At 48.2% G+C, this 24,188-nt stretch overlaps 2 protein-coding genes across 2 annotated transcripts in view; one reads left to right on the top strand and one right to left on the bottom strand.

Annotated features, from left to right (window-relative positions):
• LOC147304583 (thrombospondin type-1 domain-containing protein 7A-like) overlaps nt 1-24,188 on the bottom strand; it is a 189,902-nt gene that overhangs the window by 65,373 nt on the left and 100,341 nt on the right. Inside the window, exons 8-10 of the mRNA XM_086279217.1 lie at nt 5,465-5,705; nt 3,289-3,404; nt 1,995-2,127 (exon numbers count right to left, since the gene is read on the bottom strand). Coding sequence (XP_086135343.1) covers nt 1,995-2,127; nt 3,289-3,404; nt 5,465-5,705 — 490 coding nt within the window. The remainder of the gene's footprint in view (nt 1-1,994; nt 2,128-3,288; nt 3,405-5,464; nt 5,706-24,188) is intronic.
• LOC147304584 (uncharacterized) lies at nt 8,384-14,936 on the top strand. The gene is made up of 2 exons (XM_086281184.1): nt 8,384-9,629; nt 14,869-14,936. The coding sequence occupies exons 1-2, from the start codon at nt 8,399-8,401 to the stop codon at nt 14,934-14,936; spliced, it is 1,299 nt and encodes a 432-aa protein (XP_086137310.1). The 5' UTR covers nt 8,384-8,398.

Here is a 24,188-nt window from a genome sequence, read left to right as displayed (position 1 = left end):
AAATGTACATTGTGCCTTGGTTTAGTGTCTGGAAGTCCTGACTCAGTCAATTATAGATGATGTGAGAGGGCGGGTGTGTGTGTTTAGGGCACGGATGGCTTGGGGATAGAAGCTCCTCTTGAGTCTCTCTGTCCTTGCCCGGATGATGCTGAACCTTCTACCAGATTGCAGAAGTTGGAACAGTTTGTTGCCAGGATGGGACGGGTCCTTCAGTATCTGCGCTGCTCTAGTCCGGCATCTCCTGGTGTAGGTGTCCTGAAGCGGGGGGAGAGCAATCCTGCAGCAGCGTTCTGCTGTACGGATCACTCTCTGGAGAGCTTTCTGGTCCTTCACACAGCTGTTCCCAAACCACGATCTCCACAGCACCTGTATAGAAAATCCTGAGGATCTTTGGAGAGACCCTGAACTTCCTCAGTTGTCGTAGGTGATACAGGTGCTGCCTAGCCTTCCTGGTCGTGATGTGAACTCCGAGGTATTTGAAGCTGTCCACTCTCTCCACTGGGCACTCGTTGATGACGGGGGTCTGGTAGTTCCTCTCCTGCTTAGTGCTGAAGTCCACTATCAGCTCCTTTGTCTTACTGACGTTTAGAAGGAGGTTGTTCCTCTGGCACCAGTTCTCCAGATTCCTAATCTCCTTCAGGTAGGCCGTCTCGTTGTTGTCAGAGATCAGGCCCATCACGACGGTGTCGTCAGCAAACTTAATGATGGTGGTGGAGCTGGTAGTGGCCACACAGTCATATGTGTACAGAGAGTACAGCAGGGGGCTCAGAACACACCCCTGGGGGGCTCCAGTGCTGAGAGTGGTGGAGGCTGAGACATGTGTGAGACATTTTAATTAATATGTGTGTGTTATCCCTGTGTTCATAATATAGTTAAACTGTAGGAATGTCTTAAAGATATAAAGACCTGGATGGCCTCTAGGTTTTTGCACTGGATCATAAAAATGACAGACACTTGCTGGCATTACCTTGACCTTCTGCAGCACTGTAAGGGATGCTGGAGTCGATTCTGACATTATATTTATATAATGTAAATAATATTTTGGCTTTATGCTGCTACACTATTATTCATTGCTTCTGCAACACTGACAATAAAAATGCTTATCTTATGCTGGAGTGTTTCTAATTTTAGATTCTAATTTTGGAGATATTGCACTCGTCGTTGCAGAGTATCTGTAAAATTAGAATCATCTTTTCTCAGAGTTATGCTGAAAAAATAGTTCATGCATTTATCGTTTTATTATTATTATCAGGATTTCCTAAAAACTCCCTGGAAAGCCTTCAGTTGATCCAAAACGATGCAGCGAGTGTGCTGACGGGGACTAAAGGTCTCAAATAATCAGGCCCCATCCTATCTTTATGAACTCATAGTACCATATCACCCCAATAGAGCACTTTTCTCGCAGCCCACAGGCTCGCTTGTGGTTCCTGGGATATTTAAAAGCAAAACAGGAGGCAGAGCCTTCAGCTTACCGTAGAACCAGCTCAAGATGCATTTCTTCTTTGCAAACCCTTTTCTTTAATTAATAAATATTTGTAATATGTAGTCTGGATTTTCACAATGAGTCCTTTGTCTCGTCTCCCTCCGCTCACCCCCAACCAGACACAGTAGTCGTCTGCCTTTTCCTGAGCCATGTTCATTTCGGTTGTTCATGTTAAGAATGGCTTTTTCACACACATTTCAACATAACATTAGTACTGATACAAAAGTGGTTCTCTTCTGACACTGAGTGAAAAAACACAGAAATGATGAGGATGGAAAAAATGTCAATGTCCTCCACGTGTAAAACCATTCCTGTTTGGGGGTTTCTCATTGTTGCCCCTTTAATGCAGTTACCAAATCAACATCCCAGATGTTTAACTGACTTGATGCTATTCTCTGATCTAAAAAGTATTCCTTATATTTTTGTGTCTGAGCGGTGTACAATGATTTAAACTATATTAATAGCATTTAAATTCATGCATGAATGCGTATTTATTGAACAGGACCCATACCTGTATCCCTCACAGACAGAGGGAGTCTCACAATCTCTTTCCTGGGTCAGTACCTCAGGGCAGTCCTGTCCTCCGTTAGCTGGCAACTGGATGATGAGCCGTTTCCTGTATTGCTTCTTTTTAGTGTTACCGCCTAGGGGAAGCCACAAGAGAACACACTGATCCTTTAAACCGAAATTACCAATATGCCCTGAATCTTTAAAGCTGTTTTTTAAAGATAGGATGTATTTGGTGTCCTCTGAGAATATATATTATTAGCCTACCTAGCATACTTATGTAATTCCTCACCCTGTACAAGAAGACAGCATTTCAAGGAGAGGCTAATATAATTGAGTGAAATCTCAAATGTCATCTCCATTATCTGCTCTATGGTATCCAATACAACCTGACAGTTAGAGATAATTGACTTTACAGGAAGTCCACTTCTATCAGGATTACTATATCAGGTTAAAGCTTCCAGTGATTGAGTTTGGATAATTTATTAAGGATGAAAATGGTTTGGGGATGCATTGCAGCTGGACTATTACTTCTAAAAGTAAGCATCTTATAAGCCTAATGCACACTTCAACGTGACCAAAGGATCTGAGAATGTAACAAACAACAAAGATGTCTCTGGAACATTCACTCTATTAAAGCTTGTATAAGAGAGATGAAATTGTAATTGTGTGCAGATTGAATGAAATAGAGTGACTCATTTGTTTGGCTTCTGGTTTTCCATATTTACATGGAAACGTGTTCCTTTATATTGTAGAGTCTTTACCTTGCAATATAAAGTAAAGACTCTTCAATATAAAGCACCTTGAGGGGACTGATGTTGTGATTTGATGCTTTATAAATAAAACTGAACTGAATTGAATTCAAGCAGCTGCTACATCAGAAGTGTCAGCCTCCACCGAAATAGCCCTCACTATTGCTATACAATCCTTTTTCATCATACCTTAGCTTAAAAAGAACAAAAACAACAATAACTGGACCGTCAAACGTCTTCTCCCACATTGCTTGCCATCTCCACTAGGTAACATCCTTGGGGATCTAACCCTGGGAACCTTTGTTGGAAACACTGCATTTCCATGGCATTTATTAAACATGTCACAACATTCACAAGAGAACTGGGATATCTGATATTCCTTTTCAGTGAAGAGGCTGCTACTATTATTTATCTGCTACAGCTAAAATAATGATTTGCATATTTTCTGTGCTTTATTATTGGGGTGCCTGCTTTACACACGCACATTCTAGCTGTTTGTGGCCTTTCTAACATTGTTAGAAGCATTAATGTGTGCATTGAGTCTACCTGTCCGACATGTTGATGGACAGGGGCTCCAATCACTGTATGGGGTGACAATACAGTCTCTCTTGCATGGCAGCAAACATGGCCTGACAGTGTCTGGACGAACACTCTCCGGACACCTGAAAGTACATCACTGACATGTCACACACACACAGAGTACCCTTGAAAATCTGATAGAGCCGCAGTGAACACACTGCACTGTAAAAACAAATTCCATGACGTTTTATAACATGTTTCTAAAATGTCTACTTAAAATATTAATAAAATTTGTGGAATAACATGACAAATGTAAAAATTTCCCCCTTGATGATAACAGTTAATTGCGTATCGTTTTTTGCTGGATAACATCCTGCAGAAGTCTCACACATGTCTCCAGAGCAATCCCAGCTCATTCTTCTTTGACGAATCTCCTCCAGATTTGATCGTCTTCGGCACGGACCTCGGTCTTCAGTTCACAAACATTCAACAGGATGAAATCATGACTTTGGGCCTCATCAGTAAAGTTCACTTTAGTCTTATGGAGGCAGTGCTTAAAATCTTTTGCTTCTTACCTCTACCAGTCTTATTCTGATGATACTTCTTACTCCACTGTGCTCTCTAAGAATCAAAACTTCTGTTTCTCAAGTCTAAACTGATGTTTTTGGCGTGATGCTTTCTCAACTGACAGCTAAAGCCTTGCTGAGTTTTTTGTGTATGTGTACATTGGAAGATAGAACAGAAATATTTCTTATTGCAAACTGGGCAGTAACGCGTGATCCGATTACTTTTTGCAAGTAACGAGTAAAGTAAGGGATTGCTATTGAAAAAAGTAGTTAGATTATTTACTTTCCCATAAGCATGCCTCGTTGCCGCGTTACTAAACGGTGTTTTTGTTTGTGAGAGTGTCTCATGACAATGACATACAAGTGTGCGACGTTCGTGGCAGCAACAGATCAACAATGGATAATATGGAGTGCAGGAGAGAGTACGACCATGCAGCGTTTAAAGCTTGGAAGTACTCACACTACTTTGAGTTTTAAAAAGTGACAAAAACATTAGCGTTGGCTGTACACTCTGTGTGGGAAGAAAACCTATTTCTACAGTGAAAAATTAAATTTCAAATCTGAGCGAGCACCAAGCACGCTGCCACGGGAACGTGACATTCACAGAGAAACCCCCGGATCCCGCCCACTGACATGACTGCTGCGGCACCAGGCAAACCTCCACCTGCTCCACTCCTGCTAAACAGGTGAAAACAGATTTAAAAGCAACAGGACTTAGTGCTGTTGAGTCTTTATTATTTATTTTTTGCAAATTGAGAGGTAAAATGTCTTCAGGAAACTTGAAGTCCTGTTCTTTTCAAGCTCCACTGACTACCAGGATGATGCAATAAAAACTGCATCAAGTGCAATCAGATTGGCGCAATATTATAATAAGAAGGGTCACATTATTTTTAGGTGCTTCCAATTCTTGTCAAGTTCCCTGACATTTCGTCAAAAGACGTTTGTGAGCACCAAACGAGTTAATTATGAATCCCATCACCACTGCATTGAGCTTCCCCTGATCACCTCCTGTGTATTTAAGTCCTGTCTTCCTTTGTTCGTTGTCACGTCATCTGGTTTTCCTCCAAGTCTCGTCAGTCATCAGTCTCGTCACAGTTTTTGTAGTTTTCCAGTTTATGTTTTTCAGTTCGCACTTGCCCTGTTCGCCTTTCCTAGTTTTTGTTCATGACAATCAGCCATAATAAAGGCTCATTTTTTGTTGAAAACGTGCAGTTCCTCTCTCAGCGTCTGCTTTTGGGTCCTGTTCACAAACACACCGGCGAACCCCGCCCTCACATCTATCTTTAAACATTGTCTGACATTGTTTGTTTTACATGTTGAACAATTTAGCCAGACTCATCTATCCATTTCATCTGGAGATAAATCAGAAAAGCATATTTATTTAAAATATCAGTTCACACAATCCAGTTGCATTGATGTGTGCATACAATGTTATCACAAGTGACAGAACAGACAGTCAAAACATAAAAATAAGAGAGAAGGTGAAAAAGTCCCAGAATAATTTTACATGGATAGATATTTTTGTTCAGTTTTTGTACTGGTAATGAACTGGGACAATTTCATGCCCTTTCAACTTCACAAGACGTGCAATAGAGTATTCGGTCATATGCCAAAATATGCTGATTAGGTTTTCTTACTTTTTGGGAGGAACCTGGCCCACATTCACCCGGACACAAATGACTTTGCGGGTTTGCATCCCCACAGAACAGGAGACATCATCTCCACGAGTACGGCCCACAGATGTGTTGGTTGATGGAATGAAAGAGTCCTCGATGCATTGTCCCCATGGACCAGTTTGCCAGTGGTAGACAGTACAGGGATGGTCATTGCACCTTCTCACCTCCTGCAGAGCACTGATGTTTGGACACTGGACTCCACCTGAGAAGCAATCGAAAATTGTAGCACAGTTGTCAGTGGGGTAGTATTAGTGCTAACAAATGACCAGGACACAGGAGTGAGGGTTATGAAATTGAAAACAAAATGAAATTGGAATTGTAATAAAAATGCAAAAATGTTATTACTATTTATCAACATTAAAATTCAGTGTCTGAGGTGGAAATGCAAAGGACAGTGGACCAATTGTGAGAGAGGATCTCTAACTAGTTTTTGTTTATGTTTGTTCACTTATGAAGGTCGAGTCAAAAAGGACTAACAAACAAACTGCAGTGACACTCTTTTCAGCACTTTGTCCCAGCTGAGCACCTGACACCTGTGTAGCATCCTGTGTTAGCATGTTCAGTCTTACGCTCCTCCAAAAGTGCAACAAACTGTTTGTGATTCAGTGCTCTTGCCCTGATGAAGGGAACTATTCACAACATTAACAAACTACTTCCTTGCTCACAAGTGGTCACTACGGCAGGTTTACAGCTTCCTGACACAGCCACCAAGGTTTGTTCACTACTTAGGCAAATGTGTAATCCACTATACTGTAGAGCTACTTAGTGACAACATCAACTACCATGTTATTTTTTAGTATTGAGTTACACAATGCCTCCTAGGATATAATACAATGCAAAAATACACAGTTCAGTTCTGGGTTCATTTCAGTCACTTTATCCTTAAACTCAACCTTTATTATTTAGAATAGACATTTGTTAAATAAGATACAGAGCATCTCCAACTCAGTGCAAACATGTAGGGGGGGAGGGTTAGGGGGGGCACAGTTCTGCTGCGCTACATATATAAAATGTATAAAAATGTACAAATATACAATCTGGTGTAAGAAGAAAAAAGTAAATAGGTAAATAAATAGTTTGTTTTGTATATACAGTTTGGGTTATTGCGCATAGAATTTATTATTGCACAGTGGTGGTTTATAAAGGGAAATGGGAAAATGGCTGTGTGGGACTGTGTTATTGGTGTGTGTGTACGAGTTAAGGGTGGTTATGGCTTTGGGGGCACCTGTAGCACTTCCCTGATGGAAGCAGGCTGAACAAGTTAAAAACAGGATGGGAACTGTCTATGATGATATTTGTTGCTCTGCTGAGGCACAGTACAAACTCCAAAACAAAACAGAAGTGCTCCAGGTGTCACGGACCCAGTTCCAGGGATTCGGGGTCCGTGAGCAGTGTGGACTACTATTGTAGTTATTATTATTATTATTATTATTATTATCATTATTGTGGTTGTTGTTATTATGGTTGTGTCTGCTGTCCTGTTTTTCCGTGTTGGTGTACTGTCAGGTGTTTAGGGGTGTGTGCTTGTGTATGTGAGGGTGCGGTCGTGGCAGGCACTTTTAGGCCTGGTGGGTGTGGCCCTGCCAGCTGACCGGTCCCACCCAGGAATCCACACACACCTGGCGCCGATCAAGCCTCGTCAGAGGAGCTTCAAAACAGTGTGGCTGAGAGCTCCTCGACGCTGGATCGTTGAGTGACTTCCCGTCAGTCTTAAGTGTATTGTGCAAGGTTAGTGCAAGTCTACTGTTAGGTTTTGTACTCACGGCTGCCTTTGGTATACGTGTTTCCTCAGGAGGAATTGTGGCGACCAGGAGGCAGCACACGGAGAGTACACAGGGAACGGAGACAGAGCACGGAGCACGGGATAAAGGAGAAGACACGGAACGGGAGTTGGGATCGCACGGGGGGATTTATTGTTGTTCGGATTGTCACCACTGTAAATAAACACTGTTGCACTGTAGAGTCCTGCATTTTGGGACCTCCTTTCCCCACATCCCCACGGTCTGCCAGCGAGACCGTGACAGAACGATCCAGCCATTATGGGCCCAGCGGACTCAAGGACCGTCTCACAGGAGGAATTGCTCGCCCAGCTCTGGAAATACTGTCGGAGCATTATCCAGGCGGCAGATCCACATCAGAGACACTTACAGGTCGTATTTTTTTATTCCTTCTTATCATCAATCACCTCATCTGTGAGCTTTTTGGACATTAAGAGACTAATTTCGATTATAACCACGCTGAGGGAAAGTTCCTGTTTTGAGCTGTTTGGTTTGGGCTGTCCGGGCGAGGAGGATATGGCAACCTCCCTGGGAGCCCTTGCTGCCTATTTCTTTTTTCATAGGCTGATAGCTTGCAGCTCGCTTGTTGGACCCTCCATTGCGGGGGAAACGTTTCACACGCCCTCTGCACCTCACCACATCTCCACTCACCTCTGCAGCACCTGCTGAGTCAGCAGACCAAGGACCGGCAGCTCAAAATCACACAGCTGCTCTCCTGTCCGGCCGGCTGGTGGAACCTCAGCCTGATACGCTGGCCCCGGCATCGTTAAAGAAGCGACGCTTGCACCGCCGGCGTGCCTCACCGCAGTCAGACTCTAAAACTTTCCAACAGCCGGCTGTGGTGAGTCATATGGACAATTCATCTTCATTCACCTCATCTGTTTATTCACGGGACTGTGTGAAAGCTAACCTCGTAGCACAGCCAGCTGCCCAGCCTGTAGCCGTAGCACAGCCAGCTGCCCAGCCTGTAGCTGTAGCACAGCCAGCTGCCCAGCCTGTAGCCGTAGCACAGCCAGCTGCCCAGCCTGTAGCCATAGCACAGCCAGCTGCCCAGCCTGTAGCCGTAGCACAGCCAGTCCAGTCAGCCTCTCGTCTTCATCCTCAGTTGGAGGCTGATATGCCTGCTGGAACTACCCTGCCATTATGTCACCTGCCTGTTGTTTCTACATCGCTGTCCAGTCTACCACGAGTAGCTGCCGCACCATTATCACCTCCGCCCTTTGCAGCTACTTCTCCACCAGCGTCCCATCAGACTGCAGCGACCGCAGAACTCTTGACTTCACCATCCACATCACCCGCTCGACCGTCATCTTCGCCACCTGCAGCTTCCGCATCGCCATCTTCACCTCCGGATCAACGACCATCTATACCCGCGTCGCCAGCTGTGGAGCTCAGCGAGCCGGAGGAGCTCAGCATGCCCGAGCGGGAGCTCAGCGAGCGGGAGGAGCCCGCGTCGCCAGCTGTGGAGCTCAGCGAGCCGGAGGAGCTCAGCATGCCCAAGCGGGAGCTCAGCGAGCGGGAGGAGCCCGCGTCGCCAGCTGTGGAGCTCAGCGAGCCGGAGGAGCTCAGCATGCCCGAGCGGGAGCTCAGCGAGTGGGAGGAGCCCGCGTCGCCAGCTGTGGAGCTCAGCATGCCCGAGCAGGAGGAGCTCAGCGAGCCGGAGGAGCTCAGCGAGCCGGAGAAGCTCAGCGAGCCAGAGGAGCTCAGCATGCCCGAGCAGGAGCTCAGCGAGCGGGAGGAGCCCGCGTCGCCAGCTGTGGAGCTCAGCGAGCCGGAGGAGCTCAGCATGCCCGAGCCGGAGGAGCTCAGCGAGCCGGAGGAGCTCAGCGAACCACCAGCAGAGGAGCTCGGCGAGCGGAAGGAACAACCGGCGCTGCCAGCCGAGGAGGGGCTCTCGCTGCCAGCCGAGGAGGGGCCCGCTCAGCCGGAGGTCAGCGAACCGGAGGGACCTCCACGTCTAGCGCGGCCTCCACGCCATCCACGTCCAGTGCGTCCACGTCAGCGACCGGCGCGTCATAGACCATGTGCCACGCCTCGCTGTTGCTCACCGGAGCAGCGACGTTGCCATCGGACCCGTGGCAGGCCACCAGAACCGTTCCGCCGCCACCGGACCTGTGGCAGGCCACCAGAACCGTTCCGCCGCCACCGGACCCGTGGCAGGCCGCCGGAGGAGCAGCGCCGCCGCCACCGGATCCGTGGCAGGCCGCCTGAAGCGTTCCGCTTCCATCATGGGGTTGGAGGTAGGCCGCCCGAACTGTTTTCCCACCACTGCCTGACCCGTAGCGGGTTTTGCCTGCTTGCGGTCCACTGGGTCGGCCGCAAGAACTGTTGTTCCCACCATGGCAGTGGTTGGACGTTTGAACTGGGGGACCGTGACACCAGGATGCTAGGGCGCAGAGCTTTTGTTACCTCGTGGCTACACAAGCCAGGAAGTACCAATGATCGGATTTGGTGTGTGGTAGTAACAGGTAAATGAACTTTTTTTAAATTATCTGAATATATATATATAAAAAAAAGAAAAGAAAAAAAAACACCCAGCACGCCCCTGCGGGCGGTTTATCCTTCAAGCTCGGGTCCTCTACCAGAGGCCTGGGAGCTTGAGGGTCCTGCGCAGTATCTTAGCTATCTTAGCTGTTCCCAGGACTGCGCTCTTCTGGACAGAGATCTCTGATGTTGTTCCCGGGATCTGCTGGAGCCACTCGCCTAGCTTGGGAGTCACCGCACCTAGTGCTCCGATTACCACGGGGACCACCATTACCTTCACCCTCCACATCCTCTCGAGCTCTTCTCTGAGCCCTTGGTATTTCTCCAGCTATATATATATATATATATATATATATATATATATTAGTGCTGTCAAAATTATCGCGTTAATTGTTAAGATCAATGCGAAATGTTTAATGCATTAAAAAAATTTAACGCTGATTTTGTTTTTTTATTAATTTCCTGTAATCTAAGACCTTTAAATTCATGAGCACCTCTGGAGGAGGGGGCAACAGTGTGCTATGCTGGCGTTTGGCCTGACAGAAATGATTAGAAGAAGAAGAAGAAGTGACACCATGCTACTATCTAGCTAACACTAGCTAACACACGCAAGCATGGACGAGGGCGGACTTTTGGGTGGAAAGTTTCTCTTTAAGAAGTTGCCTGATGGCTTGTTGGACAAAACGAGAGTAAGATGCACAATTTGCAACGCTGAATTCAAGTACCACAGAAGCAGTTCATCACTGGCGTATCACCTGAGAGCAAAACACCTAACTGAATCCACCTCTACGGGACCTCGCCAGTCTACGCTTCAGGAGTATGGTGCTTGTGGACGAATAACAAAAAATGTGAGAGAAAAGGTAACCAATTCCTTGGTTGTTTGGATAGCTAAAAACTGCCAACCAGTTAGCATAGTAGAAGATGATGGACTGAGAGAAGTCATTCGTGCTGCATCAGGAGATGAGTGTTACAATCTGCCCTCAAGAGGAACCATTGTGTCGAGACTGCACACTTTGTATGGGGACCAGAGGGCTCAGCAGTCCAGCAAGCTTGTGCAAGTACGGAATGTCGCTCTCACCGGAGACCACTGGACTTCGGTGAACAACGATAATTACTTAAAATATAAAGAATAAAAAAATGTAATTGGAGCCAGGCTATTAATAAAGTAATTGAGATTAATCGCAATTAATAACAGAAAATTGTGAGATTAGTTAGTTAATTTTTTTTAATCTATTGACAGCACTAATATATATATATATATTAGGGGTGCAACGATATTCGTATCGATATTGAACCGTTCGATACAGTGCTTTCGGTTCGGTACGCATATGTATCGAACAATACAAAATTTTTAATTTATTTTATCAACTTTCCTTCTGACGATGCTGTCTGTGTTGAGAGCTCAGTGAATCTGCGTTCGACTACTCCGCCTAGGCTCGACAGTGCAGCCTAGGTGGAGTAGTCGAACGCAGATTCACTGAGCGCTCAACACAGACAGCATCGTCAGAAGGAAGAGCGCAGGGCAAGCTAGCGAGACAGAAGTTAAGCTCTCCTTGCAACATGGACCTCCCACACCCTCATTCAGATCTGGCGTTTGGAATTATTTTGGTTTTCATGTGACGTATGACCCTGAAGGTAAGCGAGTCATGCACTAAAGTAAAACAGTATGTTGGATGTGCCATGCAATGCTCAATTACATGGGTGGGAACTAGTGTGTTAGCACAGTTAGCTCGTTAACGTGTTGGCCGTCTAGCCCCATGCACGGGGCGATCGGCGATAGCTCGTTAACGGAGATTTGCCGTGTTGTGGCGTTAAGGTCATTTCAACGAGATTAACCTGAAAGCACTAGTGGGAACACAACGAATATGACTGCACATTTACGCCGACATCATCCTAGTGCAAAGACAAGTGGAAGCAGAAAAAAAACAAGCAAGCATGCTACTAACTTTAGCCGAGTCATTTAGACAGCTGTTAGCACATGATTCTCCTTATATGTTTAATATGCTGCTGAGAATATAGCCCAGAAGAAGCGGATAGTATAGCTTTTATTTTGGAAAGAGACATTTCTCTGTAATAAACTCTCTTTTCCAAACTATAAGGCAAAAAGAAAGTGCAGCTTTATGGTTTCATGGACAAAATAATTTCTGTGGCTGCAATATGACGAGCTAAATAACCAGGGCTGCACATAAGTGGTCCGCAGGTGCGCATTCGCTGTCAAAATAAAAAACACGCACAAGGGTTAGGGTTAAATTTAAAAACTGTACTTTTGAGTTAAAATATATTTATAATTTTAATAAATGACAAATTAAAAAGGCATGAACATTTTTTTGTATCGAAAAAATATCGAACCGTGACACCAAAGTATCGAACCGAACCGAACCGTGAATTTTGTGTATCGTTGCATCCCTAATATATATGTGTATATACATATATATATATATATATATATATACATATATATATATATATATATATATATATATACACACACACACTGTATATATATGGTTCACAGCAGCTGGTTCATTTAGTTAACGAGAAACACCCGGAATGGCTAACCGAAGGTCGGACGGTCCTGATCCCCAAGGACCCCAAGAAGGGACCGGTCCCCTCCAACTACCGACCAATAACCTGCCTCAGTACTACATGGAAGCTCCTGTCAGGCATCATATCGGCTAAGATGAACAGGCACATGGGTCAATACATGAGCGGGACACAGAAAGGAATTGGCAAGAATACCAGAGGCGCAAACACCAGCTACTGGTAGACAGAACAGTCAGCCGAGACTGCAAGACCAGACTGACCAACCTGTGCACTGCCTGGATTGATTACAAGAAGGCCTATGACTCAATGCCCCACAGCTGGATACTGGAATGCCTAGAATTGTACAAGATCAATGGGACCCTAAGAGCCTTCATCAGGAACTCAATGGGGATGTGGCGTACAACACTAGAGGCCAACTCCAAGCCCATAGCACAAGTCACCATCAAGTGCGGGATCTACCAAGGAGATGCTCTGTCCCCACTGCTGTTCTGCATAGGCCTGAACCCCCTCAGTGAGATCATTAACAAGACTGGCTACGGATACCGACTACGGAACGGAGCAGTTGTCAGCCACCTCCTGTACATGGATGACATCAAGCTGTATGCCAAGAGTGAACGAGACATCGATTCACTGATCCACACTACCAGGCTATACAGCAATGACATTGGAATGTCGTTCGGACTGGAGAAGTGTAGTCAGATGGTAACAAAGAGAGGGAAGGTAGTCAGAACTGAGGGGATTGAACTACCAGAAGGCAACATTGCAGACATAGAGGACAGTTACAAGTACCTGGGGATCCCGCAGGCGAATGGGAACCATGAAGAGGCCGCTAGAAAAGCTGCAACCACCAAGTACCTGCAGAGGGTCAGGCAAGTCCTGAGGAGTCACCTGAATGGTAAGAACAAGATCCGGGCCATCAACACGTACGCCCTGCCCGTGATCAGGTACCCTGCTGGGGTAATAGGCTGGCCAAAGGAGGAGATAGAAGCCACTGACATAAAGACAAGAAAGCTCCTTACCATGCATGGAGGGTTTCACCCCAAGTCCAGCATCCTGAGGCTGTACGCTAAGCGGAAGGAAGAGGGCCGGGGACTGGTGAGTGTCAGCACCACAGTCCAGGATGAGACAACGAACATCCAAGAATACATTGGGAAGATGGCCCCAACTGACCGAGTGCTCAGTGAATACCTCAGGCAGCAGAAACCCAAGAAAGAGGAGGGAGACGAGGAACCATCATGGAAGGACAGGCCCCTGCACGGTATGTACCACCGGCAGATAGAGGAGGTGGCTGATATCCAGAAATCCTACCAGTGGCTGGACAAAGCTGGACTGAAAGACAGCACAGAGGCACTAATCATGGCAGCACAAGAACAAGCTCTGAGTACAAGATCCATAGAGGCTGGGGTCTATCACACCAGGCAAGACCCCAGGTGCAGGCTGTGTAAAGATGCCCCAGAGACAATCCAGCACATAACAGCAGGGTGCAAGATGCTAGCAGGCAAGGCATACATGGAACGCCATAACCAAGTGGCCGGCATAGTGTACAGGAACATCAGTGCCGAGTATAACCTGGAAGTCCCAAGGTCAAAATGGGAGATGCCCCCAAGGGTGGTGGAGAATGACCGAGCTAAGATCCTGTGGGACTTCCAGATACAGACAGACAAAATGGTGGTGGCTAACCAACCGGACATAGTGGTGGTTGACAAACAGAAGAAGACGGCCGTAGTGATCGATGTAGCGGTTCCGAATGACAGCCATATCAGGAAGAAGGAACATGAGAAGCTGGAGAAATACCAAGGGCTCAGAGAAGAGCTCGAGAGGATGTGGAGGGTGAAGGTAACAGTGGTCCTCGTGGTAATCGGAGCACTAGGTGCGGTGACTCCCAAGCTAGGTGAGTGGCTCCAGCAGATCCCGGGAACAACATCGGAGATCTCTGTCCAGAAGAGCGCAGTCCTGGGAACAGCTAAGATACTGTGCAGGACCCTCAAGCTCCCAGGCCTCTGGTAGAGGACCCGAGCTTGAAGGATAAAAACCGCCCGCAGGGGCGTGCTGGGTGTTTATATATATATATATAAGTGCTTGTGTATACATACACAAACAATACACATATGCTTTCAATTGTGTAATTTAAGTGATCTAGGTAGCTCTGTTTTGGAAGTTCAGTTAACGCTAGAAATGTGTTTTGGAGTTTGTACGTGCTTTGTCTCTAGGGGCCACCACATATATTTATATTTAAACATATATAAATAAAACCACGTTTTTTTGACATTAGTCATTCTTTTTGTGCATAATTTTATATTGTTGTTGATAATAAATTAGTTAAAGCAACAAAACAACCTGAAGAGCCGGTTGGGAGCCGAAAGAGCCGGCTCTCTAAAAAGATCTGGAAATCCCATCACTACAGCACAAATGAAGCCAACAGCATGCACTAATTTCAACTGCATGATGAAGGCAAACATTCTGTGCGTATCAGTTTGGTGAACTTTTTGACACAAGTTTACGTGCGTATATAGGGACCTCTAGAGCCTTCGACTAAGTCATTCCTTTCAACATCTCTAGGGACCGTGGGAGGAGAGCAGTGTTGTGGAAACGACACAATCTTCACTAGTAGAGATACTAACCTTTAATGCACACGAAAACAAAGAGCATCAGCTTGACAATAAGATGAAATTCAAACCTGAGATTGTTTCAGAAAATATTTTGTAACAACCGTGGGTTAGTGGAGCTAAACTGGCTAAACTGCTCACTAGCTAAACGGCTAGCGGGGCGCTAGCGGCTATCGCTAAACTTCGCAATGGATGGAGAGCGCTCGTGCCTCATACACCGCACGACCCCGAGCGTCTCAGCAGCAGACTGATAATCCCCAAATGATCCAGCAGGAGGCAGTAGTGGTTCACACCAGTCGTTTATTTACCATCTTTTTCTACAACAACGTAACGCTGCTGACACCGAACCCCTATCCCGCTCCCACCACATAGAGTCGCGGTGTCAGCCAACCATGCCAATTCAACCCACTCCACAGAACACACCAACTTCACTGTGGCTTACATTAACATAACACTAACACAACATGCGAATCAAACACATAGGAACTAGCAGAACGATAGAAAACACAGACAACACAATACCCAGAATGCATCTGGCTAACAACCCCAGCCAGGTCATTACACAGCCCCCTCCCAAAAAGGTTTAGTGTCCCCACAACCTTAACTGTCCACTCTGTAGTCCTGCAAATGTCCGGGCCGGCGTCGAGTACGCTTCGGCCTTGACTGGGAATCCATGGCGCCCCCATTCGGGCCGGGCGTAGGGGGCAAGGAGTCCCCAGGCTGCACACCAGCCTGTGGGTTGGGGGCAAGCGGATGGTATGGCGCCAGCCGGTCCTTGTGTAGCACCACCCGCCTTCCCCGTCCCGGCATCCGGACTCTGAAGACCACCTCCGATAGCTGTTCCAGGATCTCGCCCGGGCCTTGCCAGTGGCTCATGAGCTTGGGGGTCAGCCCCCGCTTCCTCTGGGGGCAGAACACCCAGACCCGATCTCCGGACCCCAGCATAGGACCGTGCGCACGGGTATCATACGCCCGTTTCTGGCGGGCCCCGGCTCCCTCCAACGTCCGTCTTGCCAGTTGATGCACCGTGTGCAACCGCTCCCTGAGCCGCCGGAAGTAGTCCATCTCTGGTCCACCAGCAATCTCCGGCTCAGGGGGCGCCCCGAACACCAGGGGTCCACCGGGGTTCGGAGCTCCCTTCCGAACATCAACGCTGAAGAAGTACACTGACTTGACTCCTGCACTGCTGTTCGATACGCCCACAAAACAAGGGGCAGGTGTTGGTCCCAGTCCCTCTGATGTTGGCTGGTCAGGATGGCCAGCTGGGTGGCCAGCGTGCGGTTGAACCGCTCAACCAGACCATCGCTCTGAGGATGGAGGGGGTGGTCCTCGTTTTTCTCACCCCCAGCCTCCGACATACTTCTCCCAGCACCTGGCTCTCAAAATTCCTCCCTTGGTCGCTATGGAGCTCCTCCGGTACACCAAACCGCGTGAACATCTCATCCACCAGAGTCCGCGCCGTCGTCACCGCACTCTGATCCGGCACCGCATACGCCTCTGGCCACTTTGAGAAATAATCCATCGCGACCAGGACATACCGGTTGCCGGCATCAGTAACAGGGAAGGGACCGAGGATGTCCACTCCGATCCGCTCCATTGGCGCCCCAACTAGGTATTGCTGCAATGGGGCATGGGAGCGCTGGCTGGGACCTTTCTGCGCCGTGCAGTCGTCACAGCAGTGGACATGGATCTCCACGTCCTGACGACAACCCGGCCAGTAGAACCTCGGTCTCAGCCGTCACACCGTCTTGCCATTCCCAAAATGGCCGGTACCTGCAGCCCCATGAACCCAGCGGAAGACCTCAGGCCGCAAGGCCCGGGGAACCAGGAGCTGGAGTATGTCGCCTCCCCCGTCTGGCGCTCGCCACCGCCGGTAGATTACACCGCCATGGAGCTCCAGGCTGTTCCACTGGGAGTACAGCGACTTGGTCTCGGGCCCCTGCGAAGACGCGGCGGACCAGTCTGGCCGTGTCCCTGCCTCCATCCAGTCCTTCACCATCCCCAGCGCTGTATCGCTCACCTGGTGCTGCTGTAGCTCCGCCGCGGTGAAAGGTTCCTGCCCCTCATCCACACCCTCAGGTTCCGCTGCTGCCGATGTCGGACCCCGGTCCAGCTCCTCCAGGCGCCTGCAGTACCGGCACTCATCCGCAGAACAGGGACGCCTGGACAGGGCGTCAGCGTTGGCGTGCTGCCGTCCTGGTCGGTGCTGGGCCTCAAAGTCGTACTCTTGTAGTATTTCCAGCCACCGGGCCACCTGACCCTCCGGCTGGCGAAAGTTCAGCATCCAGGTTAGGCTGGCGTGGTCCGTCCTGAGCAGGAACTTAGTGCCCAGGAGGTAAGGTCGGAAATAACGAACCGCCAGGACCACAGCCAACAGCTCACGCCGGGTAACACAGTAATTCCTCTTGGCCTGGCTGAGGCTGCAGCTGTAGTATGCCACCACTCGCTCCTCAGCCTCTCCCCTCTGGGAGAGCACCGCTCCAACCCCCACGTTGCTGGCGTCAGTGTCCAAAAGGAAAGGCTGGCTGGGGTCAGGATACGCCAAGACCGGGGCAGTCACAAGGGCAGTTTTCAGCTGCTCAAAAGCCGTTGCACAGTCCTCCGTCCAAGCAAACCGCTGACCCTTGTTTGTCAACTGATGCAGGGGGCTGGCGACGGTGGCAAAGTCTTTTACAAACCTCCTATAATAGGAGGCCAGCCCCAGGAAGCTTCGTAGCTCAGCGACGTTCGATGGGGGGGCCAGTCCCCCACAGCAACCACCTTCTCGGGGTCAGTAGCCACCCCCTTTTCGCTCACCACATGTCCCAGGAACTTCACCTGGCGAGCAAGAAGGTTGCACTTGGCCGGTTTCAGCTTTAGTCCGGCCCCGCGGATGGCAGTCAGAACCTCTCGTAGGTTAGCCACGGCCTGTTCAAAGTCCTTAGCATGAGTCAGCAAGTCATCCAAATAGACCATGCAGCGGACACGGGGAATGTCTTTGAGGACCCTTTCCATTAACCTTTCAAACGTGGCTGGTTCATTGCATAGTCCAAAAGGCATCACCTTAAACTGCCACAGTCCTTGCCCTATGGTGAATGCAGTCTTGGGCCGTGCCTCGGCAGCGAGCTCCACCTGCCAGTACCCACTGCGGAGGTCTAGCAAGCTGAACCAACTGGACCCAGCGATGTAATCCAGTGCGTCATCGATGCGAGGTAACGGGTAAGAGTCCTTGCGGGTGACCGCGTTCAAACGCCTGTAGTCCACACAAGGGCGCCACCCCCCTGTTTTCTTCCGCATCATAACCACAGGTGCGGCCCATGGACTATCCGAGGGTTCAATGACGCCATTAGCTGCCATCTCTTTTATCAGTCCCTCGGCAGCTTGGCGTTTGGCGAGGGGCAGGTGGTGGGGCCGCAGCCGGATTGGAACAGCTGCTCCAGTGTCTATAGTGTGCTGCACCAGGCCCGTCCTTGTGCAGTCCTCTTCCCTGGCGGCAAAAGTGTCCATAAACTCTGCCAAGTGGCTCTGCAGCTGCCGCTGCTGTGTCGCACTGAGGTGCACCCCACTCCGCCGCCCAAGCTCCTCTACTGCCGCGACAGTCTCAGGTGACGGGGAGACTGCCGAGCTAGGCGGCGACTCTGGCTGCGGGATGTTGGCCCTGCTTACGTTCACCCCCTGGGTCCTCTTCCGCACCCTGGCCGCCCTCGGCCCCTGGCTATGGCATGGGGCTATGGGGCGCGAGGGCTTTGGGGGTGCTGGTGGGGTGGGGGTCTGTCCCTGGCTACCGCGGCCCACTTGGAGCTGCACGGTCTCAGAACCAAGGTGGATGGCAACTCCCGGCACATCGACCCGTGCCCCCCAGTGGGCCAGCAAGTCCAGTCCAACAATGCACTCGTCTGTTATGTCGGCAAGCCAGAACTCGTGGTTCACACTGTTCGTTCCCACCACCACCTGCAGAGTCTTTTTCCCCGGCATCACAGTCTTTTCTCCTGTGACAGTGTGCAACGCTGTGTGAGTAGGGGTCCAGTCTTTTGGCAATGAGCCGCCCGTCTCCGGAAGCACCCCCCTCCGCAGCAAGCAGATGGTGGACCCCGTGTCCACCAGGGCCCGGCAAGACCGTCCATCAATTATACAGTCCAGGTGGCCCACCACGGGATGAGTGTCACGGAGAGGGTTTACTGATTTGGGTGAGGGTTCCCTCACTGTCCCACCCCGTGGCCATTTCCCGTTGGTGATGTCACTTGGTTCCGAGGACTAGGTGCGGGACAGCTCCGGGCAAGGTGACCGGGTTCCCTGCACCGATAACAGCAGTCCGTCTGGCGCCTCCGACGGGGAACTGCCTCTGATTGGGCTCGTCTGGCCTCCTCCTCCTCATCCGACTGGGACGCTCATCTCTCGCTCGACCATCCTGGCCGATCGTCGGGTCACTGGCTCGCCCCGCAGCACCTCCTCAGCCCGCTCAGCCTCCCTCAATGCCTCCTCCAGGTCTCGGGGGGATGACAGCCGGACATGCTGTCGCAGCCTCTCCGGTGTGAGGCCCCTCAGGAAGGCGTGGAGACCCAGCTCCTCCCGTGCCGCTCCTGGGAATGTCGGATAGCCCCGTCGGGCATAGAGGCGGACGTCCGCAGCAAAGGACCCCAGGCTCTCTCCCTCGCGTCGGCAAGCCAGCTCCTCCCTGCTCTGTTCGGCTGATGATCTCTGTCCAAACCGTCTGCCGAGCGCCGTGGTCAAAGCCTGGAGGTCGCGCTGCTCCTCTGGGGGCAGGTCCAGCAGAACCCCATCCGTTGTGAGTGGCAGCCAGCGTGACTTGGGCCAGGTACGGCTCCAGCTGCGTCGCCCCAGTGTAGTGCTGTAGCTTAGCAGCCGTCCTGCCAGGAAGCTGTGATGCGGCCCCAGGAATCCTCTCCCGTCGCTGGGAGAGCAGGGGGTGGCTGTTCCGGGGCGCGCTGTGGCCCTCTGGCCGCCCCAGCTTGGGTCTTCTCCGCTGGGGCTCGGCAGCCATGCTTTCCAGAAGCGAGCAGTTGTCTCGAATTATACGCTCTAATTCGCCTATGGTCGGCTCCATAGTGTCTGCTAGACACTCATGAATCCCACTTCTGACACCAATTGTAACGATCGTGTGTTAGTGGAGCTAAACTGGCTAAACTGCTCATTAGCTAAACGGCTAGCGGGGCGCTAGCGGCTATCGCTAAACTTCGCAACGGATGGAGAGCGCTCATGCCTCATACACCGCACGACCCCGAGCGTCTCAGCAGCAGACTGATAATCCCCAAATGATCCAGCAGGAGACAGTAGTGGTTCACACCAGTCGTTTATTTACCATCTTTTTCTACAACAACGTAACGCTGCTGACACCGAACCCCTATCCCGCTCCCACCACATAGAGTCGCGGTGTCAGCCAACCATGCCAATTCAACCCACTCCACAGAACACACATCAACTTCACTATGGCTTACATTAACATAACACTAACACAACATGCGAATCAAACACATAGGAACTAGCAGAACGATAGAAAACACAGACAACACAATACCCAGAATGCATCTGGCTAACAACCCCAGCCAGGTCATTACAATATATTTGAGGAACTTCAGACTAATCGGTTTATTCAGCATGAGGACATTGTGGCTGTTCCGCCTGAGGACAGTGATTCTGATGCTGCTGACGCTGACTTTCAATTAACAGAATTTGAGACTTTGAGAAACAGCTGGAACACATTAGTGAAAATGATTTAATGACTTTGACTTTTAGCATCTCTAAAACTGCAAAAGCACTGATTAGCAAGCACCCTGACTGACTGACTAACGAGGGAATGGTTAAGAACCTTAAAGAGCATTCACTGATTGCTCAGCAGATCGTTATTGACCATGTTGGAGGTTTGCGCAATGTAGTCTACACAAAAGAGCTACTGCTCTCTGCAGCTGCAGCCAGGCAGAAGTATCCCATGTATCTTGAGGACCAACGATTTCTAAGGTAACATGAACAGAAAGCAAAGCAGACCAAAGGACTAACGGAGGAGATAACAGAGATAAAAGCCAAAAAGAAGAGAATGGAGAAGGATGTGTGGGTTCTCCTAAAGCCTGCTGATCAGAATGCAGAAAAAGCTGAGTCAGAGGGAAAATTGTGCTTTATCTGAAAGTCCAATGGGCTTCAAAGAGCTGCAAAAGAAAAGGAAAAAAGTCTGGAGGTTCTGGAGAAACAGTCAACTGACAAACTCAAGGAACTGAAAGACACTCCTTCATAGGCCCTGTCCTATTTGGCCTTATTATTTTGATGGATTTGGTGCAGTTTTCTTGTTTTGTGGGTTATTTTTCTCAACAGATCTGACAGGTTGATTCATTCATTTGCACATTTAGATTTGTTGGTGAAATGTGCTTCTATGCCTTTTCTCAGTTTATACACTATATGCATATAATGCATCATTTTGCTTTTGTAGTATTTTGTGTGGTACTTTTTTCTGTTTTTAGCAACAAAAAAAAAGGGGGGGGGACATTTAAGTCAGTCTAAGATGATTTTGCACATGGTCTTACTGAGGTAATGTGAAGCAAATATGCATTTATATATGATGCAGTTTTACCCCTACCAGAGTTCCCCCATCTGTTTTTGCACTGTTCTGGGTTGTTTTGTATTAACTTTTTTTTTATTTTTTTTATACTTTAATTCAATGCCTACCTGAAAGACAAATTCTATTATATTTCTCATTTTTATTGTTAAGTTATTTGCCAAATGACATTTAGCATAATACCGTCTTTTTGTGCGATTACAAAAAAAGTGAAATCATTCTGCGTATGTATGTTTTTGTATAAATATTAGGGGTGCAATGATACACACAATTCACGGTTCAGTTCAGTTCGATACTTTGGTTTGATATTTTTTAGATACAAAAAAAATGTTCATGCCTTTTTAATTTGTCATTTATTAAAATTATAAATATATATTTTAACTCAAAAGTACAGTTTTTAAAATAATGTTGCTGAAACAACAAAGTAATAAAAAAAGAAAGAAATATATCTGATTGAGGAATCACTCATCTTTGGAAAAGAGAGTTTATTACAGAGAAATGGCTCTTTCCAAAATAAAAGCTATACTATACGCTTCTTCTGGGCTATATTCTCAGCAGCATATTAAACATGTTGTCATGGTCCTGGGCCGTGTTGGCCCAGTATTCTTAGTTCTCGTATTTTTGTATTCAGTTCCCTGTTTTCGGTTCTGTTTCCTGAGTTGCCCTGTTATGTTGTTCCCTGTGTGCTTTCCCTTTGTGACTCTCACCCCCTGTGTGCCCCTCATGAGCCCTTGTCCCCTTTCGTGTTTTATTCCATGTTTTCCCCAGCCTGTTATGTCTGTGTTCGCACCGTGCTCTCTCCTCCTGTCTGAACCTCTGTGTACTTCCTGTTTGACTCTGCCCGTCTCCCGTCAGTGTTATGTTCAACCCACCCTGTCTCGTTATGGTTATCTGTGTCAGCTGTGTTCCCCGTGTGTGCCCACTTTCCTCGTTAACCCTCTGTGTATTTCTGTCTGCGTCTCCCTCTGTTCGGCGTCGCGTTCTCCCTCATTGCTGTGTGGATTCCCTGTGTCTCCCTACGAGTGTTAGTTTATTGATTCCCAGTTTAGTTGAGTTCTGTATTTCCTATGTTCTGCCTGTCAGCAATAAAGCTGCTTTTGAGTTCATCCCTGTGTTTGTGAATCTTGCGATTGGGTCCTCCTCCCGCCTGCCACACAGCCGATCCATGACACATGTCAGGTCCCCATAAGGAGAATCCTGTGCTAACGGCTGTCTAAATGACTCGGATAAAGTTTGTAGCATGCTTGCTTGTTGTTTTTGTCTGCTTCCACTTGTCTTTGCACTAGAATGATGTCGGAGTAAATGTTCAGTCATATTCGTTGTGTTCCCACTAGTGCTGTCAGCGTTAATCTGAAATGACGTTAACGCCACAACACGGCAAATCTCCGTTAATGAGTTACCACGGATCGCCCTGTGCGTGGGGCTGGATGGCGTCAACATGTTAACGAGCTAACTGCTCTAACGCACTAGTTCCCACCAATGTTATTGAGCATTGCGTGGCACATCCGACATACTGTTTTACTTTTGTCCATGACGCGCTTACCTTCAGGGTCATAATTCACATGAAGACCAAAATAGTTCCAAAGGCCAGATCTGAATGAGGGTGGGGGAGGTTCAATTTGCCATGTTGCAACGAGCTTAACGTCTGTCTCGCTAGCTTGCGCGGCACTCAGTGGATCTGCGCTCGACAGTGCAGCCTAGGCGGAGTAGTCGAACGCAGATCCACTGAGCGCTCAACACAGACAGCATTGTCAGAAGAAAAGTTGATAAAATAAATTAAAAATTTTGTATTGTTTGATACATATGCGTACCGAACCGAAAGCACTGTATCGAACGGTTCAATACCGATACAAGTATCATTGCACCCCTAATATATATGTAATTTATGACAGTGGCAATGTGCTGGAAAAGCTTGAACATGGCCCTTGAAAATGCTTAAAAAGGGCTTGAATTTGACCCTGAAAAAAGGTGTATGTAGGAGGGCCAGGAGATTCCTTACTAAATTCCTTGATCCATAAAAAAGGATTTCTGTTCTATTGTAGGACACTGTCTTAACTACAGAAATTGTGTGTCAGGGCATGTATGTTACATGTTAGTTGTGTAACACACACTTCACGATCTGTGCACCGTGATCCTGAACATGTCACTCAGACTAATGTAAAATTTTCTGTTTCTTTCTTTACTGAATAAACTCCAAGAGAGGCAAGTGAGACACAATCCAAAATGCTGTTTTTAGTTGTTAGCATTTTCAATGATGAAGGCACTTGAAAAGTAACACAAAATTAGCTTCCTGTCCGTGTGGGAGTGAGAAGGAGGACCCAATTGCAGACACTGAAGGAGATGTAACTTGGGTTAAATAAAAAGAGAGTCCTTCACAAGAGTACAAAAACAAGGCAAAGCAAACAGGAGCAAAAACTAGCAGAAAACCTAAACTGGGAAAACTAAACTATGATAACTGAGACAAAACTTTGGTAACTATGAAAACAGACATGAACATGATTCTGCCCAGGAACGTGTGAGAAACTGTGATGAAGAAAAATGAGAACAAGAAACATGAACACAACCTGAGTGGAATTATGAACTACATGGGACTTCACGTAACATAGTGGGAGGTAACACAGACAACCTGACCAAGACTGAATGAAACCACACAGACTAAATACACAGAAGGGTAATGAGGGAAGTGAAAACACCTGGGGAGACACAGCTGAGACAAATGAAGGTAATGA

This window comes from Aulonocara sp. 'chitande type north' Nkhata Bay, linkage group LG22, assembly GCF_057382095.1.
Source record: "Aulonocara sp. 'chitande type north' Nkhata Bay isolate Kocher_YH1m ecotype deep benthic linkage group LG22, A_spYH_male_GT1.1, whole genome shotgun sequence".
Taxonomy (NCBI): domain Eukaryota; kingdom Metazoa; phylum Chordata; class Actinopteri; order Cichliformes; family Cichlidae; genus Aulonocara; species Aulonocara sp. 'chitande type north' Nkhata Bay.
This window is presented reverse-complemented; position numbering and strand designations above follow the sequence as displayed.